Genomic DNA, 17,791 nt, shown 5'->3' with positions numbered 1-17,791 from the left:
CCCACGTTTGGAATACATATAGGGTCCAACACTCAAAGAAGAACCTCATTTACACCTAAAATGACTGTCCTCATTTGGGCTAGATTTGGACTAAAAGGATTCAGAACCGACAGACTAAGGCAAATATGCTCCTTTTGACCAAATGAAGTCTCTTTACTACAGGTGCCTGTCCAAAATGTACGTAGGCAGCACAAATCTGTGTTTGAAAAATAGAATTATCTACTGAGAGATGAGGAAAGTCTGAAATTGAAGAAAGTCACTCTTTTTCCATGTGGATCATATATCTACTCTGTGAATTAAGTTAAGAGGATTTTGCCCATAAACTGAGAGACATATGAACTGACTTAACTAATAGGCATAGGCTCTGGTTTTAATTATATTTTTCTAGCCATGATACTAAATGCTATTTGTAACATAAGCGAGCACATTTAAAAATTATTGCACCTGATCGTAGAAGTTGTCCAATTTAATTCTTGCATTTTAGTGAAGTCTGAATGTCCTAGTCTTTCTGCAATCATATCACAGGTAAGTCTGCCACCAAATAAATCTTTAGCACTCTCAATGTCTGCTGGCTCCTGTATAATGACATTTAAAAATTGCATTTTGTTATATTAAAGCAGACCTAGAAGTATAATAATACAAAAAATTATATATATAAAATGTCAGCCCATAAGGTAGTTTAAAAAAATTATAAGTGTCTGAAAATCAGGGCTTAAACTAAAAGTGTCACCACACTATCACCTAAGCTTTGTGCCAGTAGTGCTATGTTTCCTATATTCTTATTGAACATGTTATGGAAATGTTCATATGCTCTAATTCAGTTTAAACTATAGATCTGTGATGTGCACCAAAACAGTATTAGGTAATTGCTTTAATAAGTGACAGAAATTATCAGGATGCCCATGCCATCTTGATTTGTGAAAAAGATGGTTTTAACAACAATTCTAATAGATATATGATGCATAGGATAACTTACTACTGCAGTGCCATCTAAGGCTTTGAGAGATGGAAGGTGGAATATTACAAACGATCGGTAGTTATCTTGTTTCCACACAATTAGATTTCCGTACATGTCCAGCATGACCAGATTATTTAAACCCTAAGAAATAAAGCACATAAATCAAGGTTTAATAGTAAAATTTGTAAATGTTTGTAAGGAATGAAATTTGGGTTACTCTGTCTATCTTTAATCCTTCTCTTCATCTTACAACTGCATGTGTCAAGTCTGAAGTATCATTTAATTGAACCCAGGGCTTCATTCTCATTTACACTAAGCTGCCTTTACGTCACTCTGGCAGTGTAAAGGAGTCTGAAAGTTGACATAAGTTAATATTACATTCACTTTAAAGTCCTTTTACACTACCAGAGTGCTGTAAAAATGAGAATCAAGCCCACAGTGAGAGAGAGAGAGTGTGTGTGTGTGAGCAAAGGAAGTGGGATTGCTGCATGTGTGGATGCTTGTGCTTTTGACTTTATTTCAAATGTTATTCTTCTAATTGCTGGGTTAGAGATGCATATTGTGTGGTTCTATGTGGAAAACTTTGGGCCCAATCCAGTTAGGTGCTCAGCACCTCCTTCAAAGTACTGAGCACACTCAACTCCAAAAGAAAGTGCAGACTAAGGCTCTTAGGAAGGACAATTACCATGGGCCTAATTTTAAAAAATGAAGATCTAAATTGCACATGCAAATACAAGACTATCAGGCACAATTTAGAGACAAGGTGGGTGAGGTAATATCTTTTATTGGACCAACTTCTGTTGGTGAGAGAGACAAGCTTTCGAGCTACACAGAACTCTTCTTCAGGTCCTGAAGAAAGATCTAAAGAATAGCTCTTTGTAGCTCAAAGGCTTACCTCTCTCACCAATAGAAGTTGATCCAATAAAATATATTACATCACCCACTTTTGTCTCTCTAATATGTGTGGGACCGACACAACTACAACAACACTGCAGGCACAATTTAGGCAGCCATTTTAAAAAAAATATGGCTTCCCGTATTTAAAGATGGGAAAGATATTATATTTGTACTGAAGTAACAAGCGAATTGTGAATTTACTTTTATCCACAAGCCCTATAGCAATCAAGTCCACATTTACCTTTAAGTGGTATATTTCTTGGTAGGTAGAAATATAGTTATTGCTGATGTATAGTTCTATTAGTGCGTAGGCTTTCTGCAAACCAACCAATGAAGTAATTCTGTTGCTCTCAAGAGAGAGGTAGTGAAGATGAGACAAATTTTCAAAAACGCGTCTTTCCAGACTGGTGAGATGATTATTATTTACACTAAGTCGTGTTAGTTTGGTGAGTTTTGAAATTCCTGGAAAAATAAATAAGATGTTCTTAAAGCATATATAGTGAGAAGCAAAAAAAGTGGTTAACTTTAGATGGTAAAACAAGCTATACATGAGAGGTGGCCTACACAATCAGGCTTTGATGCAGGTAGGATCAGGAGAGATCATTCATGGCCTGCTTTTCTGTGACAGCTAGAACATTTTCCAGGAAGAGTCTACTCACGGTCTGCTTCACCCCTCTGGCAGTAGCAGAGATCCTTGGGGAAGGTACTGGCTGCTGATTCTTCCTCCAGCAGTAGCAAAGAGCATGGTGAGGGGGAATGGCTGCCCACTCATCTGTCATGCAGCAGGTTCTTTTTCTTGCTCCCTCTTCCCCCATACACCCAGAGATGGGCTTTCTTTCACTAGACAGAAGACTATAGCCCAGATTTTTAAAGGTATTTAGGTGTTGCTAAGCTCAGCACTGCAACACCTAACTAATTTAGGAGCCTAAATCTCATTTTCAAAAGGGCTTTAGGCACTTAGGAGCCAAAATACCATTGACAGTCAATGGTATTTTGATTCCTAAGTGCCTCTATACCTTAGGAAAATGCCATTTAGGCTCCTGACTCAGTTAGGCATTGCAATACTGAGCACAGCAATACCCAAATACCTTTAAAAATCTGGACCTATGAATCTAACTGACAATAATAGTGTTTGCCATGACCTATGTAGGGATTTGGGGAAAAGTAGCGACTACCCAATAGGTTTTGGAAGAGTCATATAGTATATATAAGGTAAATCTGTTCTTTTTAAAAGTGAATTTTTGACCTTTTGGAATTGCTAGTTTATTAAAGTCTTATTTTAGAAATTATTGACCCAACACATAACTGTCACAACAAAATTTATGGTTCTTGCAGGAAAGTTACATGTCCAGTAAGTCTACATGCTAAAAACCATGCACTCTTATCAATTCTGAAAAATTCCTATTAACATAAATACATTTGTTTTGCTTTTCTGAAACACAATTTATCTGCCTTGTTCTCTTTTCTTCTTTTCTGCTAAAGACCCACCACAAAGCTAGAGATAAGACAATTATATTTTTTTAAATCTGAAAGCTTTAAAATTGTATGCAACTGATAAAGATAAAAGTAAAAAGTCACTCTCTGAAACACTAGACTATATGGGAACATTTCTGTTGTGTCTAAGTTAAATGGTTTGATTTTCACTAACTTCCTAAATATAGTACCTTCTAGATTTGAGATGCAGTTTTCATCTAAAGTGAGCTCTTCAAGATTAAGGCAAGATTCCAATCCTTCTATTTTAGTGAGATTATTGTTGCTAAATGAGGCCCATCTTAAATTCTCCAGTTTTTCCAAGTTGGCAATTTTGGTGAGATGTTGTCCATCCAGATCTAAGACCGTGATCTGTGAGAAAACTCAGTTTTAGTATTGAAAGATCTCAGTCAATTCAAAAATAGATACTAAAGAGCAATGCATCAAATGATATACCGAGGGCCATATACTGTCTTCACTTTCTTCATATACATTTCCTAGTAATATCAACAGGTGTTTCTTTTTGGATACTGGACAGCACAGATCCATCATTTTGTAATCAGGACTTCATTTTTAAAACCTTCCAAAAAACCAAAACCAAAACTTCAACAACTTGCACCAGAACAAGCCATGATTCCACAATATAAACTAACCAGCTTCCAAATGCACTAGTGCATTTACAGCTAATGTTAAAAATAGGTACAAAATTTTTCTGGTGTAGATCAGACCTCAGTATTAAAATTAATTTAACCTCATCTACCAATGTCACATATGATTATATTATTATTTAGCCTGCTTTCACATATTTTCATTCTATAATCCAGGGGTGAAATCATGGCCTCACTGAAGTCAATGGCAAAACATCCATTGACTTCAATGGGATCAGAATTTAACCCTGTATATAGTAACTTTCTAGCTCAGTGTTCTAGCAGAATTTGAGAGTTTGCTAAGGAAGGATTTATCCCTTACAGTTGTGATTCACAAATAAGTATTCCTTTCCCTTTAATGTATGTAACATCTAAATTCATTCTATTTTTCTTCTTTGCAATACTCTTCGGAAGGAACAAATGAAATTAGATTCCAGAAACATTTTTATCCTTCGGTGTCATCACAGAACTTTGTTTCACAGACACTGGCTGTAAACACTCACTTTACAACACGCTCTATACAGAAAGAGAGCAACCAATGATTCCATCCACCCTGATGCATGACCATGATTTCACTCTTTCTCAGAAAACAACCAGTAAGTCCAGGGCTGGAGTTAGGGAATGGAAAGCAGAGCAACTGCCTGGGGCCTGGTGCCATAGGGGGGCCCGCAAAGCTAAGTTACAAATCCCAACCCCGAGCGGCGGGTCTCAGGAAGGGAGGTCCACAAGACAGGCCCTACACTAAATGGCACCTCAGGAGCATCTCTGGCATCCCCCTTCAACTGTTATATTTTTGAATGCCTTAGTTTTTATTGCATTTGTAGCCCATTTCACGACTTTGATGAATGATTTGCATGCATGATTTATCCCTGCCATATAAAACAATAAATTTACAAGCTAGGATCTGTAAATCTGTATTTATTCATGCAATATATAAGCAAATAAAAAAAGTTTCCTCTAATCTTATAGAAACTTTTTAATTTTAAGAATAACTGAAATGTATTAACATCAAGAAATTGAACTGTGCACCAACAGTGGGTGGACCATTATTAAACAGTGTTACAGTAGGTGACGGCCTTAGAATGTTAGCCCTAGTCCTTTAGTTGTCTCGTTGGCCATCATCGATTGAAGGTATGTTTTAATGAACTTGAGCTTTGAAAAGCTGCGCTCACCACTCGTGACTGTGACCGGCAGCGTGAGCAGAATCCTCAAAGCTATCTACAAATGAGGAAAAGTGTCCTTTAACTCTGCATCATGAATGAATTGGAGAACTTGGAGTGGACAGTGCTTTCCGTGTGACAAAATGTGACAGTTGTTGTCCAATTCAACATAGAAGACTTTATCATTGATGTCCGAACATTCCCCATGCGTCAGCGTCTGGTGAAGGTCTGTGTAATTGTTCAAGAGTGTTTTCCTGTCTGCCGGCAGCTTACTAAGCTCATACAACCCCCCCATGTCTTTTTGTGATGCTTCATTTGTCCGAATCTTTCTTCAATGGACACTTGAGCAGTGTCAATGAATGAGCAAAAAAACTCCCTCTTGAATTTCTCTTCCGAGTTTCCCATCACTTCAGCTCTGCCCTCATAACCAAATTGTCTCTTCTTCCGATGAATACAAGTTTACAATAAATACAATACAATAAATACAAATAAATAAAAATACAAATACAAATAAATACAAGTTTACAAGTTTCCTCAAAGTCAGGCACAACTCCTAAGTTTCCACATTTTCTTTGGCAGCAGTGATGGCATCTTCAAATCCACTGCCGCAGCAGACCACAATAAAATCAAAGCAGTGCCTCATCAAAGCAGTAGCGTTTATGATTTCCATGGACTGAGTTTGTAATGCCTAGCTTACAATGTTTATTTGGAACAGGATATCATGCCAAGCCACAACTGAGACCAGAAATGTGAAGTCAGTGATCCAGTTTGCTAGGCTTTGTACCTTGTGTTGGATTCTAGCCTGGGCTTTACTTGATTGTGCCAGTTCCATCAGGGTGTTGTAAACCTCAGTCACTTGGTACCTCACTCGCCTTTCGCTGTCAATGCAGCTCTCCCAGCGAGTGTCACTTAGCAGCTTCATAATCAGATCTGTAACATTTTTCGCGAGGATCTTCCACCTGATAGTTGATGCTGAAAAACAAGACGTATATCCTTTGTAGTACTCTGAAGAGAGACACTGAATCTAAAGAAGATGACACTGCACTTGACACAACCAGGTTGTGAGAATGGCAGCCACGAGACACAAAGAAAGCTCTTGGATTCGGCGTAAGGATCCTTGCCTGGACGCTGCTGTTTCGTCCCTTCATGTTTGTGCTATTGCTGCAGAAGTGCTGAAGCTTTATCTTATTCTCATTCAAAACGTTCAGAAACAGTTCTGCTAGGCCTTTTCCAGTAGAGTCATCCACAGATTGGAAACAGATAAAGGGTTCCTTTACTGGGATACAGCCATCCTCATCATCAACAAATCTTACTGTAAATGACATCTTTTAACTGTGACTAATATCAGGAGCATAGTCCATTATTATGGCGTAGTACTTCACTTTGCTGAGCCACATCAATATGTTATCAAGCACTTTCTTTGCCATAAGGTCAATCAATCATTTTGAATTGTTTTGTTGCAGTAATGGTTCATAGTTTCTTTACGTGCTACTTGACGTAGGTGCTCACACATGACAGCGTCGTATTTCCCAACTTATCCGACGAGCCCCGGAAAGCCAAATTCTTGTCAAAGAAAGAGGGCAATTAAGATCAGATGCTCAAGCACGTTCCTCCAATCCTGGGTTTCTATGTTATCAAAGTGCTGGTTTTCTGCATCTATGCATTTATTCAGCTTGCGATTGGACTCGACCTCCATCCATTTGGAGTAGTCTGTAAAATGGCCGGGTGACTTTTCATGTTGCTTCAGAGCATCAGCTAAGTTATGCCAGTAATTGTACCTGGAAAGCGCAAGCAGTGATTTGGCATTCTTGTCAAACATTAACAACAATAGTCCTGTAGCACTTTAAAGACTAACAAATTTAATTTCTGCAGGCATAAGCTTTCATGGGCTGTAACCCACTTCGTCAGATGTAAGGAATAGAAATCAGATATATACATCTAAGGGTAAGGAACAACAATGGGGAAGGTAGGTATAAGCAAAGTCCATTCAGTTGGAGTAGTTGAGGCTTATTCTTATGCCACCGTATGCCAGCAATGCCCCTCTGCCATGTACATTGGCCAAGCCAGACTGTCACTACGCAAAAGAATAAATGGACACAAATCAGACATAAAAATGGTATCATCCATAAACCAGTCGGAGAGCACTTCAATCTCCCAGGACACTCTGTAGCTGACTTGAAAGTTGCCATACTTCTACAAAAAAACTTCAAAAACAGACTTCAAAGAGAAACTGCAGAGCTGGAACTCATCTGCAAACTTGACACAATCAAACTGGGTCTAAATAGGGACTTGGAATGGTTATCTCATTACACGAAGTAATTGTCACTGTTCACACATTCTCGCCTCCTAATCAATGGTTGTGAATAGGCCTCATCTACTCTAACTGAATGGACTTTGCTTATACCTACCTCAATTTGTTCTGGACAATCGCTACTGCCTAAACTCGGTCTATGTTGTTCTGTTTCAGATATTTTCCCATCAAATTTGCCCCTTTCTGCAAACTAGATTGCAATTGAGCTTTTCGCTTTCTATACTGAGCTCCTGAAGGCTTCTTCAGAGGCATCTTCTATTTTCTATGAGGGAAACAGACAGTATTAGGGAGAGAAAAAGTCTATGTTCTGCAGTCTTCGAAAGTCATCGAACATTATATGTTAAGCATAGCAGAAGAAGTAACAGTATTTCTTTTATATTGTTGCGTAGATAGGGATTTGATAGATATCTCTGGTGTCTCATTAAATATGTCTTTTATTAGTTGCTACTTACACTCTTCAAGTTTTAAAACATAAGTATACTTTCACAATTACATAATAAAACAAGCTTAACAATATCGCAACTTGGCTCTCACTTCACTTCACTCCATTCTTATATCTCACTGACTGACTGGTGATGCCCCACCCCTTACATACCCATGAGGGTATGGGCTGATAACATTCGAGGAGATTCAAGGAAAATGTATTTCTCAGAAAGTCTGGAAGGTTCCATGAGTGTAGTGAGGAGGTGTGGCCTCCCTCCCAGACTGATGGGGACCAACAGGCTGGGCCTGTGGGGGCAAAGCCAGAGACTGCCTGTCTACCAGCCCGGAAGCGAGGGGGCAGGACAGGAAGTACAAAAGAGAGGCCCAGGTGCTCAGTTGGCAGCCAGCTCCCGGAAGGGAAGGACATCCCTCCTGCTCTGTCTGCGGCCTGGTACCCAGGTGAGCCGACCGAGACCGGGTACCTGGGGAAGTGGACCAGGGTCGGCATCTGGGCGCCGGCAAAGGAGCAGCGTGAGACCTGGATCCCAGTGGTACCCCCGGATCCACCCACCACATTGGACCCGGTAATCCTGAGGGGCGAAGACCTGGAAGAATTGCCCGACACAGATGCAGAGGGCGTGGCCCTACCGGGGCCAGACCTGGAGGAACTTCCCCTGGAATTGGAGGAGGACGATGGTGAGGCGCGGGCCCTGACCGGGCCAGACCTGGAGGAACTGCCCCCTGCAGACAGCCCCAAACAGCTGCCTGACCTGCCACCCCCTGACAAGATCGAGGGGTTCTACAACCTGCCCCATGGCACCTACCCTGACGAGAACTACTGGATGGCAGGATACCAGGTACCCGAGGGACAGAGGGAAGGAAGTAGCCCTGGGGAGGGGCCACACACCCCGGGAACCGGGGAGCTGGACAGTGATTCAGCGTGTTGCAGTTGGGACCCCACCGACTCCATGGCAAAGCCCACGGACCCCGTGACCGACCCCTTGGCCACAGCTAGGGACCTTGGCTGGGATGCAGTGGAGTTGGGTGGGCCTGCGTCCCACTCCCCCTTCCCTGACCACCCTGGTGGCCTTTAGACTGTTTGCTGTCCTGCCCGGGGCCTTTGAACTGTTTGCCGCCTCATCTGGGGAGCTAGACTGTTTGCTGCCCTGCCCGGGGACCTTTTAAACTAGCTACAGATTGGAGACTGTTTCCCCAGCCCCGAGCTGGGATTACTCCTGCCGAAGCAGGGTAGTGAGGAAATGTGGCCTCCCTCCCAGACTGACGGGGAGGGACGGCCAACCATACTACAATGAGATTCTACAAAGGTCCAGAACTTTCTAGGAGGTTGGTGAAAAATGAATCTACACACGGAATATCTGGAACATTTTACTTCAAACATTCTATTTTCCCTTTTGTCTCTAACAACAAAAACAGTGCTTCAAGCCCAGCATGCCAGGTGGTTGCCTGGGTCGCCTGCCCCTAAATCCAGCTATGGAGTTCCAACTCCACCCCCTAACTCACTTCAGTGGGCCACCAAGCCTGTGGGTCAGTGTCAACTGCTGGCTTCACCCCCAGAGACACATGTGCCTTCTGTGGGGGTCCACTTCTTACTTTTTGCCCCAGAAAGTCTAATGCCTGTCCTGAAGCCTGGAGTGTTCTTCATTAGGCTAACTAATCATGCAATTATGAAAAAAATGGCCACATAGCTTAGCATAGCAAGTTGAGTCTCTGACGGCCCTGGATATTCAGCACCTATGCCAAACCACCTATACAGAATTCAAAGCTGTTTCTTACACAGGCTATGCTAATGGCCAAAGGACAACTTATGTTTTCTCTTCTATCTGTTGTGATATTCCTTTTGGATGGGATTTTCTCTTTCTGTAATAACATAATATATCCCTGTAGGAACCCCATTTCATTTTGATGTCACAAAACGTAATGTTGACACCACATACTGAAACATTGGTTTCTTGGCAATATTTGTAAGTATGCATTCCTTAATGCACACAGAATAGAACACTATGCTCATCAGCAGAAATGTGTTTTCCTCTAGCTATTCTATACTCTACACAACAAATTGAACTGACAGAGGAGCTTTTAACCTTTTGTTCTTGGCAGATTAACATGATTTCAGAGGATAGGTCAGAACATGGATTATGACAGGCTATGATGAATTTGGATCTTCCTATGTTGTGTTCTATGGCTTTTTGTTATGTAATGGAGTTGTAATTGTAGGTTGTCATGCCAGACAAGAGGAAATGTTTGTAGGCCTGAAATTAGACCTACCACCTTTCTTCATGTAATCTGGGCTCAGTATTGAAAATTCTATGTTTGAACACTGAATAATTGAAAATTTCAATATCTTGCAACCTCACAAGAAAGGAGCTAGAATGTATAGAAGAGAAAACTGTGATCTGATATGGAAACTCTTATGTTTTTATGTTCTTAACTTCAGGTACTAGATTACATTTTTAAGTGCTCAAAAAGATACATTTTTATTTAACATGCTTCAACCCATAACAAAATAAATGTGACAGAGATAAATCTAAGGCCTAATGCATTATATTTAATAGAGACAGGCTTACCCTAGAATACCAGCTGCTATTGAAATGTGCCTGGGAATCCACCTTTTTCTTGCTAATTTGAGTCAGAATTTTGGCATAAGGATGCACACTAAGAACACGTGGTCTAGCTTCATCAGTCCTAGAATGTTCTAACAAAGATGCCTGACAAAATGAAAATACTCAAATAAATAATATAACTGTATAAATCATCTACTCTTTCCACAGTGTAACATCAAAAAAAGGCTTTATGGCTTACAGTCTTCCAATCATAAGGAGATGGTAGATTAGTAGATCTAATACGTCTGCAGATCTAATCGGTCTAGTAGATTTGACACATGGTAATAGATCTCATTCATTTCTAATTTTTATTATTCTACTAAAAAAATGATCAGGGGCAAATCTTGAGGCCCTTACTCTGTTTTTGATCAGTCCTTACTCCAGCAAACTCCAATTCTAATCAATAGGAGATTACCTAAGAATGGACAGAGTAAAACCTGAATAAAGGCTAGAATTTGGACCAAGATATTAAAAGATCAGTGTCAAATAATTTAGCCTTTTTTTTTGTTCGCCATTGTCTGAAATACCATCTCAGGGCTTGTGCACATAGCAAGTTAATGTGCGGCAAGACAGGGTGTGAATCTACAGTGAAACACCTTGAACACACTAATGCTAAGTCATATTCTAGGACTTTTACTATCAGTTGCATCAGTGTCCACATAGTGAATTAGGGAGTGGCAAGCTGGTGCACAGTAGATCACACATCTGGCTTGCTGCACACTAACTCACTATGTAGACAAGCCCTCAGAAGCCTAAATATAGTTTTTCTGTTACTTGATTTATCCTTTTTTTTATTTGGCAAACATATTTAATTTTCTGTGCTTTCAATAGAGCTGAAATTAAACAAGGTCATTTTGAACAAATTAAAAAATTATATAAAATCTAATATGCTGAAATATCTTTCATTGTGTACCAGTGTCATTATTAATATCACTGAAGCCGAGTGAGAACAGTTCGTGAAATAACTGTTGCTTCACAGCCAGCTGCTGAGAGCACAAAATATGGCATTTTCACAGGGCATACAAAACTAAGTGATTTTTAAAATATGATTAAATACAAATTTTAAAATAGAAGTCAGATTGTATGATTATGCCTATAAATTCTTGTTTCTAATCTTGCATTTGGTACAAGTTACAGCAAAATGGAACATCAAACCTGAGTAATCTTTGATCCAGCAATAAAACACAGAGCATCTGCAGCCTCTTCTTCAGTAATATGGACTCCATCTAAATGAGTAAGAGCCTTTAATCGGCCAATGATTCTCAAACGCAATGAGGCTGGCTTGGAGAAAAAAAGCAAAGTGACTTAATTGATTTTTTAAACTGTCTATATGATTACATACAAAAAAGCACATATTTCTTTCAATCCAGTCTCCTGTCATGTTATATATGTTAAGGGCTAGACTCTGGCCCATCCTATGTGCTCACATAAGGAAGTAAGTAAAGGGGCATAAGATGTGCCCCTTGCTCCCATGTCTCAGCTATGCCTGCCATTGGTAGCAGTGTGGATGGGAAAACAGCCACCACAAGGTGGCTATGTCTTCCCTGCTCATGTAGACTGGGAAAGGGTGAAAAGGGGTGGGGAATGGGCTGAGTTTTGCCACACCTCTACAAAACTATAAGGAATAATGTACATTTTGGCTAGATTTATTAGTGTTAATAAATTACTCTGGATTTACATGGGTGTGAGAAATCAAAATCTAGCCCTGAAGGATTGTAATTCATACATAGCTATGTAAGATATTAAGTGCAGTATAATAACAAAGTTGTAAGCATCTGCCTTATAAGCCAGAAGCTTGCAAATACTACAAATGTCAATACACCCAAGGAACTTGATGACCTCACAGGACCTGAAAGAGAAGCTCAAGGGATTTGGACATGTCAACATAAACTCAAGGTGGAACTACAGCCCTAACTCATATACAGAAATATTTTTAAATTCCCACTAGATTAAATATAGTGCAAGAAAAACACACACTGGACAATCACACTCATAGGAAAGTGAGTAATAGCATTCTTATTTCTAGCCAGAAAATATACTTACTGAAATTACCAAAATAATAATGATCAATTTAATCTTTATAAACTAGATGGGATGATGCACCTGTGCCTGGGAGAAAGAGGGAGTAAGCACACCCCTTAACTGGGCTACACAGCCCTCAGATCCAAGTATTCAGGAGAAGAAGGCTATGCAGGTAGCCAGGGAATGGGGTGGAGAGGATGTGAAATGAGCTGAGTCTTGGATTGCTTCTCAATGCCACAGACAGCATAGATGTTCTGGGGGATGTGTGTGGCACCAGAAGATTGGCACTGCATATGTCCCCAGAAAGTGGGGGAAACTGTCTCCGCCCTGTCCCATCTTTCACTAGCCAGCACAGCTGAGTCAGTGCATGGGGGCAAAAAGTGGTTTTATACTGCTGGCATAGACCATCAGTAAAGTTAACACCTAGTAGAAACAAGGAGAGGAATTATGCCTCAGAGGAGTGTCACTGAGTCACAATGCTTCTAGGGGCCACTCCTGCAGCTTATGCACCACCCTTTGTTCAGGACTCTGTACAAAGTGAAAGGGCCTGATTCTCAGTTACTCTAGGGCTCTGACAGCATAAAGCATCCTTAAAGAGGGCACAAATCACATATATATCCACTTTAAAGCTCCTTACACAGCCAGAATGGTGTAAAGGGGCCTCAATGTAAATGAGAATCAGGCCCCAAATTGAGCACCATATGGTCTAATTGTTGTTTTGGTTAGAAGGTTTTCCTGAGAATTTTAGGCACTAACACATACCTTATGCCATGGGTTATGTCTGATATCAAGACTGAGTAAGTTTGAAGTGTGTTTACGTAAGACATTTATTTCCTCTCCAGTCTTTTTCAGTTGATTCCAGCTCAAGTCTAAATATTTCAGTTTGCTTAAGCCTCTAATTCCCTCAAGGGTGATCACATGGTTGTGGCTTGCATCAAAATACTCCAGGTTGGGCTGCAAGACAGTACTGATTTGAGAATAATTGTACAGAAAAAAGTGCAGCAAAGAAATATTTGGTAATAAACTCCATTTTAATAGACAGTCCCACAGAAGGCATTATCCTTCAGATTCAATGTCCAGAGTGCCTCCTGCCCAGCAGCAGAAAGCTTGCCTGGAGAGAAGTCTGGTTAAGCAACTGAATCTTTGAATGTATATCTGAATCCATCCCACCCTCTGACATTTTCTGGTTCATCCACTACCAATAGAATGCAGTACAGTTCTAGTTTTCTTTTTCAGGATGGAATTCATCCCTAGTGTGCTCAGCCATGCAAGGCCCTGTGCACCACTTCAGCCAGAGTAAGTGAGACAATCACACCATTTGAGAGTGGTGGGATCTACAGAGAGTCCTTGGACTGGGGAAGGGTCCATATCTCGTACACCTCTTGGAAGGTGACTCCATACTGGCTCCAAACAGTAGGCAAAAGAGAGGGTTAGAGGAAGGCTTTGATTTTGGTCACATGATCTGCAATCACATAGATCCAGTGGCCCAGAACTCCTTGGTGCTTAGAGGATGCTTAATGATTACGCTAGAATGGTAGCCCTGGAGGAGCAGCATTTGTATGACCTACTCAAGCTGGAGGTGAATGTCATCCTTCCTACCCCACAGCCAGAGCCCCACTCCAAATCTAATCCGTTGGTTTTATTAATTATTGTATTAGTTATGATTAATTATTTGTTTTAAGGTAGTGCCTAGAGATGCCAACCAAGATGAGGGCCCACTGTGCTAGGCACTGTAGACACACATAGTAAGAAACAGCCTCTGACCTGAAGTATTTACAATCTAACTAGACAAGGGAGACAAAAGGTGAGAGACAGCAACTAGAGAGAGAAATAATAGATAATAATAACACTATCTACCTCTTATATGGCACTTTTCATTGGCAGGTCTCAAAGCACTTTACAAAGGAAGTAGGTATCATTATTCCATTGTACATATTAGGAAACTGAGGCAAGGGAGGTGAAATGACTTGTCTAAGTCTGCCAAACAGGCCAACTGCAGAGCCAGGAATAGAACAAAGGTCCCCAAGTCCCAATCTAGTGCTCTACCTACTAGTCCACACTGCCTACTACAAAGCAGAAGCAGGAACAAAGGCTCTGTTCCCAGGTAGTGAACCCAGTAGGAATAAACCAATCTTGCTGCCATGCAACAGACATCAAGATATTTAAGTTGTACACACAAAGGATTTTTAATTAAAATATTCCTTTAGTTTATTTTCCTTTACAAAATATTAGAGCAATATTTCTTACCAAGTGGTAAACATCATCTAAACAAGTAAATTCATTGAAGCTGACAATAAGTTTTCGCAGCCCTGTCAGTCTAGAGATGTCCCGCAGTTTGCTCAGGCTGTTCCTATGCAAATTCAGAACCTAAATAAAAAATGAATGAGATTACAACTCTACCCTATATATACACAAACAAATTCTGTGCTACTCCTTAACTATTTCTCAGCATTAAAGAGTTTCAACTGCTAGCCTGTAAGAGTCAATGTAACTCTATTCTATAGATCATAAAAAAGACTAAGAAAAATTGTAAATGATATGAAGTTTGTGAAGGGCAGTTGCGAAGACCCTGGGACAAAGTATTGCTTTTATTTTCTATTTTGAAGGATATTTTTTCTTCACTTATACCTTCTCCTTGAGTAATAGTGAGACTGGGACTCAGTTCAGAAATGGTTTTTACTGTTCCATTGAAAGGTGTCATGGTAGGAACAAGAAGGGAGGACAGAGTTTCCAAGTCTTCCCCACTAGTACAGATCTTGTTGCTTGGGGAGACTGGTGGGAAGACCGGTTGGAAAATTGCCAGCTGAGAATTCCTCCATGCCCGGAATTCAGTTTAGGAGAGTGGCACCCAGAAGAGGAGAGGAACAGACCAACTGAAGCCAATTACTCAGGAAAAGGAGAGATGGGTGTGTGCAAAAGGGAAGGGAGAATTGCTACTATCCCATCGAAGACACAGACAGGAGAGGAGATCAAAATTATCTAACAATTTGATGGGTCAAATGTTCAGAAGGATTCCTGCACCAAGTCTGTACAGACAAAAAGAGTAACTGCAAATGCAAAACAGCAGTTATATGTGCAATGAAAAGAGCACTATTTGCATAAGTAAATATGGAGTTTTGTGGGTCCATCAGTTGCAGTGATATTTGAAAATCTGGCTGTAGCTATGTGGCTCTCAGAGTTCTCCCCTTCATTGGATTTCTATTTTTCTAATGCCAAAACTGACACATAAAATCTTTTCAGGAGTGATCACTGTGATGACATAACCATGCAGCCAAGAAGACTATGAGAAAACTCACAGTTAAAGCTGGCACTTTAGGATTTAACTGGATCTCACAAACACTAGTTTTATTTGTGATTTTATTGAAGTTATTCTCAGTTTATACTATAGTAAGATCAGAATCCTGCCCCATATTTGTAATTCATATTTTTATGAAAAACAAACAGCACAATTTAGGGATGGAAGATCTCATTCTGATTTCACATTAGTTTTGGACCTCTCATTATTCCAAAAGCATACACTGGTGTCAAACAAGTGTAACACCAGAATCAAGCCCAAATGCTAACCTTAACTTGTGACTTCCTGCCTTTGGTTTGTTTAGGAGGCAATCTGAATATTACATTGGTTATGTAACAAACTTATCCTGCTGTAAGTTTAACAGACAATGCTCACCACTATTTGACTGCAAATATTGGCCTTCGCAACTGAAAGCACTGTCCTTTCATCCAAACAAACAATTTTTGGTCTGGCTTTTACTATAGGCTCCATGTTCATAACTTCATCATCACATTGCAAATCACGAGACAGTATAAATCCTTCTGTATTTTTCTTTCCTTCTTCTACAATTACATTGCTGAGCGTAGAAAACAGGGACTGAACTTTGACCTATGCAAAATAATATTTGTCACTATTAGTAAAATTTCTATTGTAAGTTAGGTAAATTATTTAAAATTGCATACAACTATGCTGAAAGTAGAGTCAGGGAATCATCTTTCAATTATTCAGCACTTTCAGAGGAGAACAGCAATGGTTTTGATTACACAAGCATTTACACATTACAGTATGTTATGAACGAAAAGTAATGAAGTCTATGGACCATATCCTGTCATATATAGAACTCACGCTGAAGACAACAGAAGTCTGCTTCCCCACCCAAATTCCCAAAGTCCAAGCATTGCAATAGCTCAGCCTCCAGTGAAGGAGAGTTAGATGCAGACCCAATGGAGCTCATCAGTTCTGCAGTTGTTTTGGCAGGGGCCCACACAAATGTGATGCAAAAAGGAAATCTCTCCCACTCTCCCCTCCGGAAACTGAATATTCTACCTTTGCAGTACACCCTGCTTCTACCAGTTAGTAGAGTTCAGGACCTGAACTGAGACCCCGGCCCAATGACAGGAATTTACGCAGCCACATAACCACAAGGCAAGTCTACTACATAGTTTATAAAAAATTAACATAAAAGCTTTTTTAATGAAAGAATAACCTGTTCAGGATCCCAACCAGGTGGCAGAATATCTGTGCATGCTTCAAAACTACCTACATCACACTTTGAACCAAACACAATAGAAAAATTAGTTGCTCTCTCTTTAAGGACCCCATGAAGTAGAGTTTTGAACACTGTGAAATCTCATTATTTTCAGTGTCTCGTTACCTCCAAGGATGGTGCATTTAGTGAAAGGGGAGCTAATTTTCAATTGTGCTTTGTTGCACTGAGAAGACTTCATTTTAAATCTCTGTGCCTTCCCTGCCACACTTGATAATGTTACAAAAAAAGAGTCTGATCTAACTCTCATTGCAGTGTATGAAATGTTTCCCATTGACTTCAATGGGAGTTTTAAAAGGCCTTTAAACAGTTGGTGGGAACAGAACTCTGAACTTAGGTCATGTCAAGTACTGTGAGTGAAGGAGTAAATTTCAACTAGTTGGTTTTTTCTTGACATTTGAGATCTAAAGCTTTCCCTCTAACATCCTATTAGGGAAAACAAAGTTCATACCAGAGTAGTGTACTCAAATTCAACGACGTATTCAGGCAAGACCAGCTCGCGATCAAACACAAACCACTCACACTGTCGATGGCTGCAGTCACAGTTTCTATGTTCCATGGAAGAATATGTTTCTACAGCAAAAGAAAAGGAATAAACACAAGCAAAAGGAATAAATACAAGATTATTTCATGTTCATTGCAGGATGTAGCAAATAAACATTTCTCTCATTGAAAAAGTTTCAATTTGATTTATCTTTTTCAAAGGAGATTTGTTTTTTTAGGATGTCAATTTTCTTTAGG

At 40.0% G+C, this 17,791-nt stretch overlaps 1 protein-coding gene across 1 annotated transcript in view; it reads right to left on the bottom strand.

The window, feature by feature from the left end:
• The window catches only part of LRRC9 (leucine rich repeat containing 9), an 88,013-nt gene that overhangs the window by 31,863 nt on the left and 38,359 nt on the right, over positions 1–17,791 (bottom strand). Inside the window, exons 15-24 of the mRNA XM_067554892.1 lie at positions 17,502–17,623; positions 16,180–16,392; positions 14,757–14,876; positions 13,272–13,463; positions 11,643–11,768; positions 10,452–10,592; positions 3,520–3,697; positions 2,097–2,317; positions 977–1,099; positions 445–575 (exon numbers count right to left, since the gene is read on the bottom strand). Coding sequence (XP_067410993.1) covers positions 445–575; positions 977–1,099; positions 2,097–2,317; positions 3,520–3,697; positions 10,452–10,592; positions 11,643–11,768; positions 13,272–13,463; positions 14,757–14,876; positions 16,180–16,392; positions 17,502–17,623 — 1,567 coding nt within the window. The remainder of the gene's footprint in view (positions 1–444; positions 576–976; positions 1,100–2,096; positions 2,318–3,519; positions 3,698–10,451; positions 10,593–11,642; positions 11,769–13,271; positions 13,464–14,756; positions 14,877–16,179; positions 16,393–17,501; positions 17,624–17,791) is intronic.

This window comes from Emydura macquarii, unplaced genomic scaffold (assembly GCF_026122565.2).
Source record: "Emydura macquarii macquarii isolate MOO-44397 ecotype Brisbane River unplaced genomic scaffold, CSIRO-AGI_Emac_v2 contig_1551, whole genome shotgun sequence".
Lineage (NCBI taxonomy): Eukaryota > Metazoa > Chordata > Testudines > Chelidae > Emydura > Emydura macquarii.
Note: the sequence above shows the minus strand (reverse complement) of the source record. Positions and strands in the feature narration are given on the sequence as shown.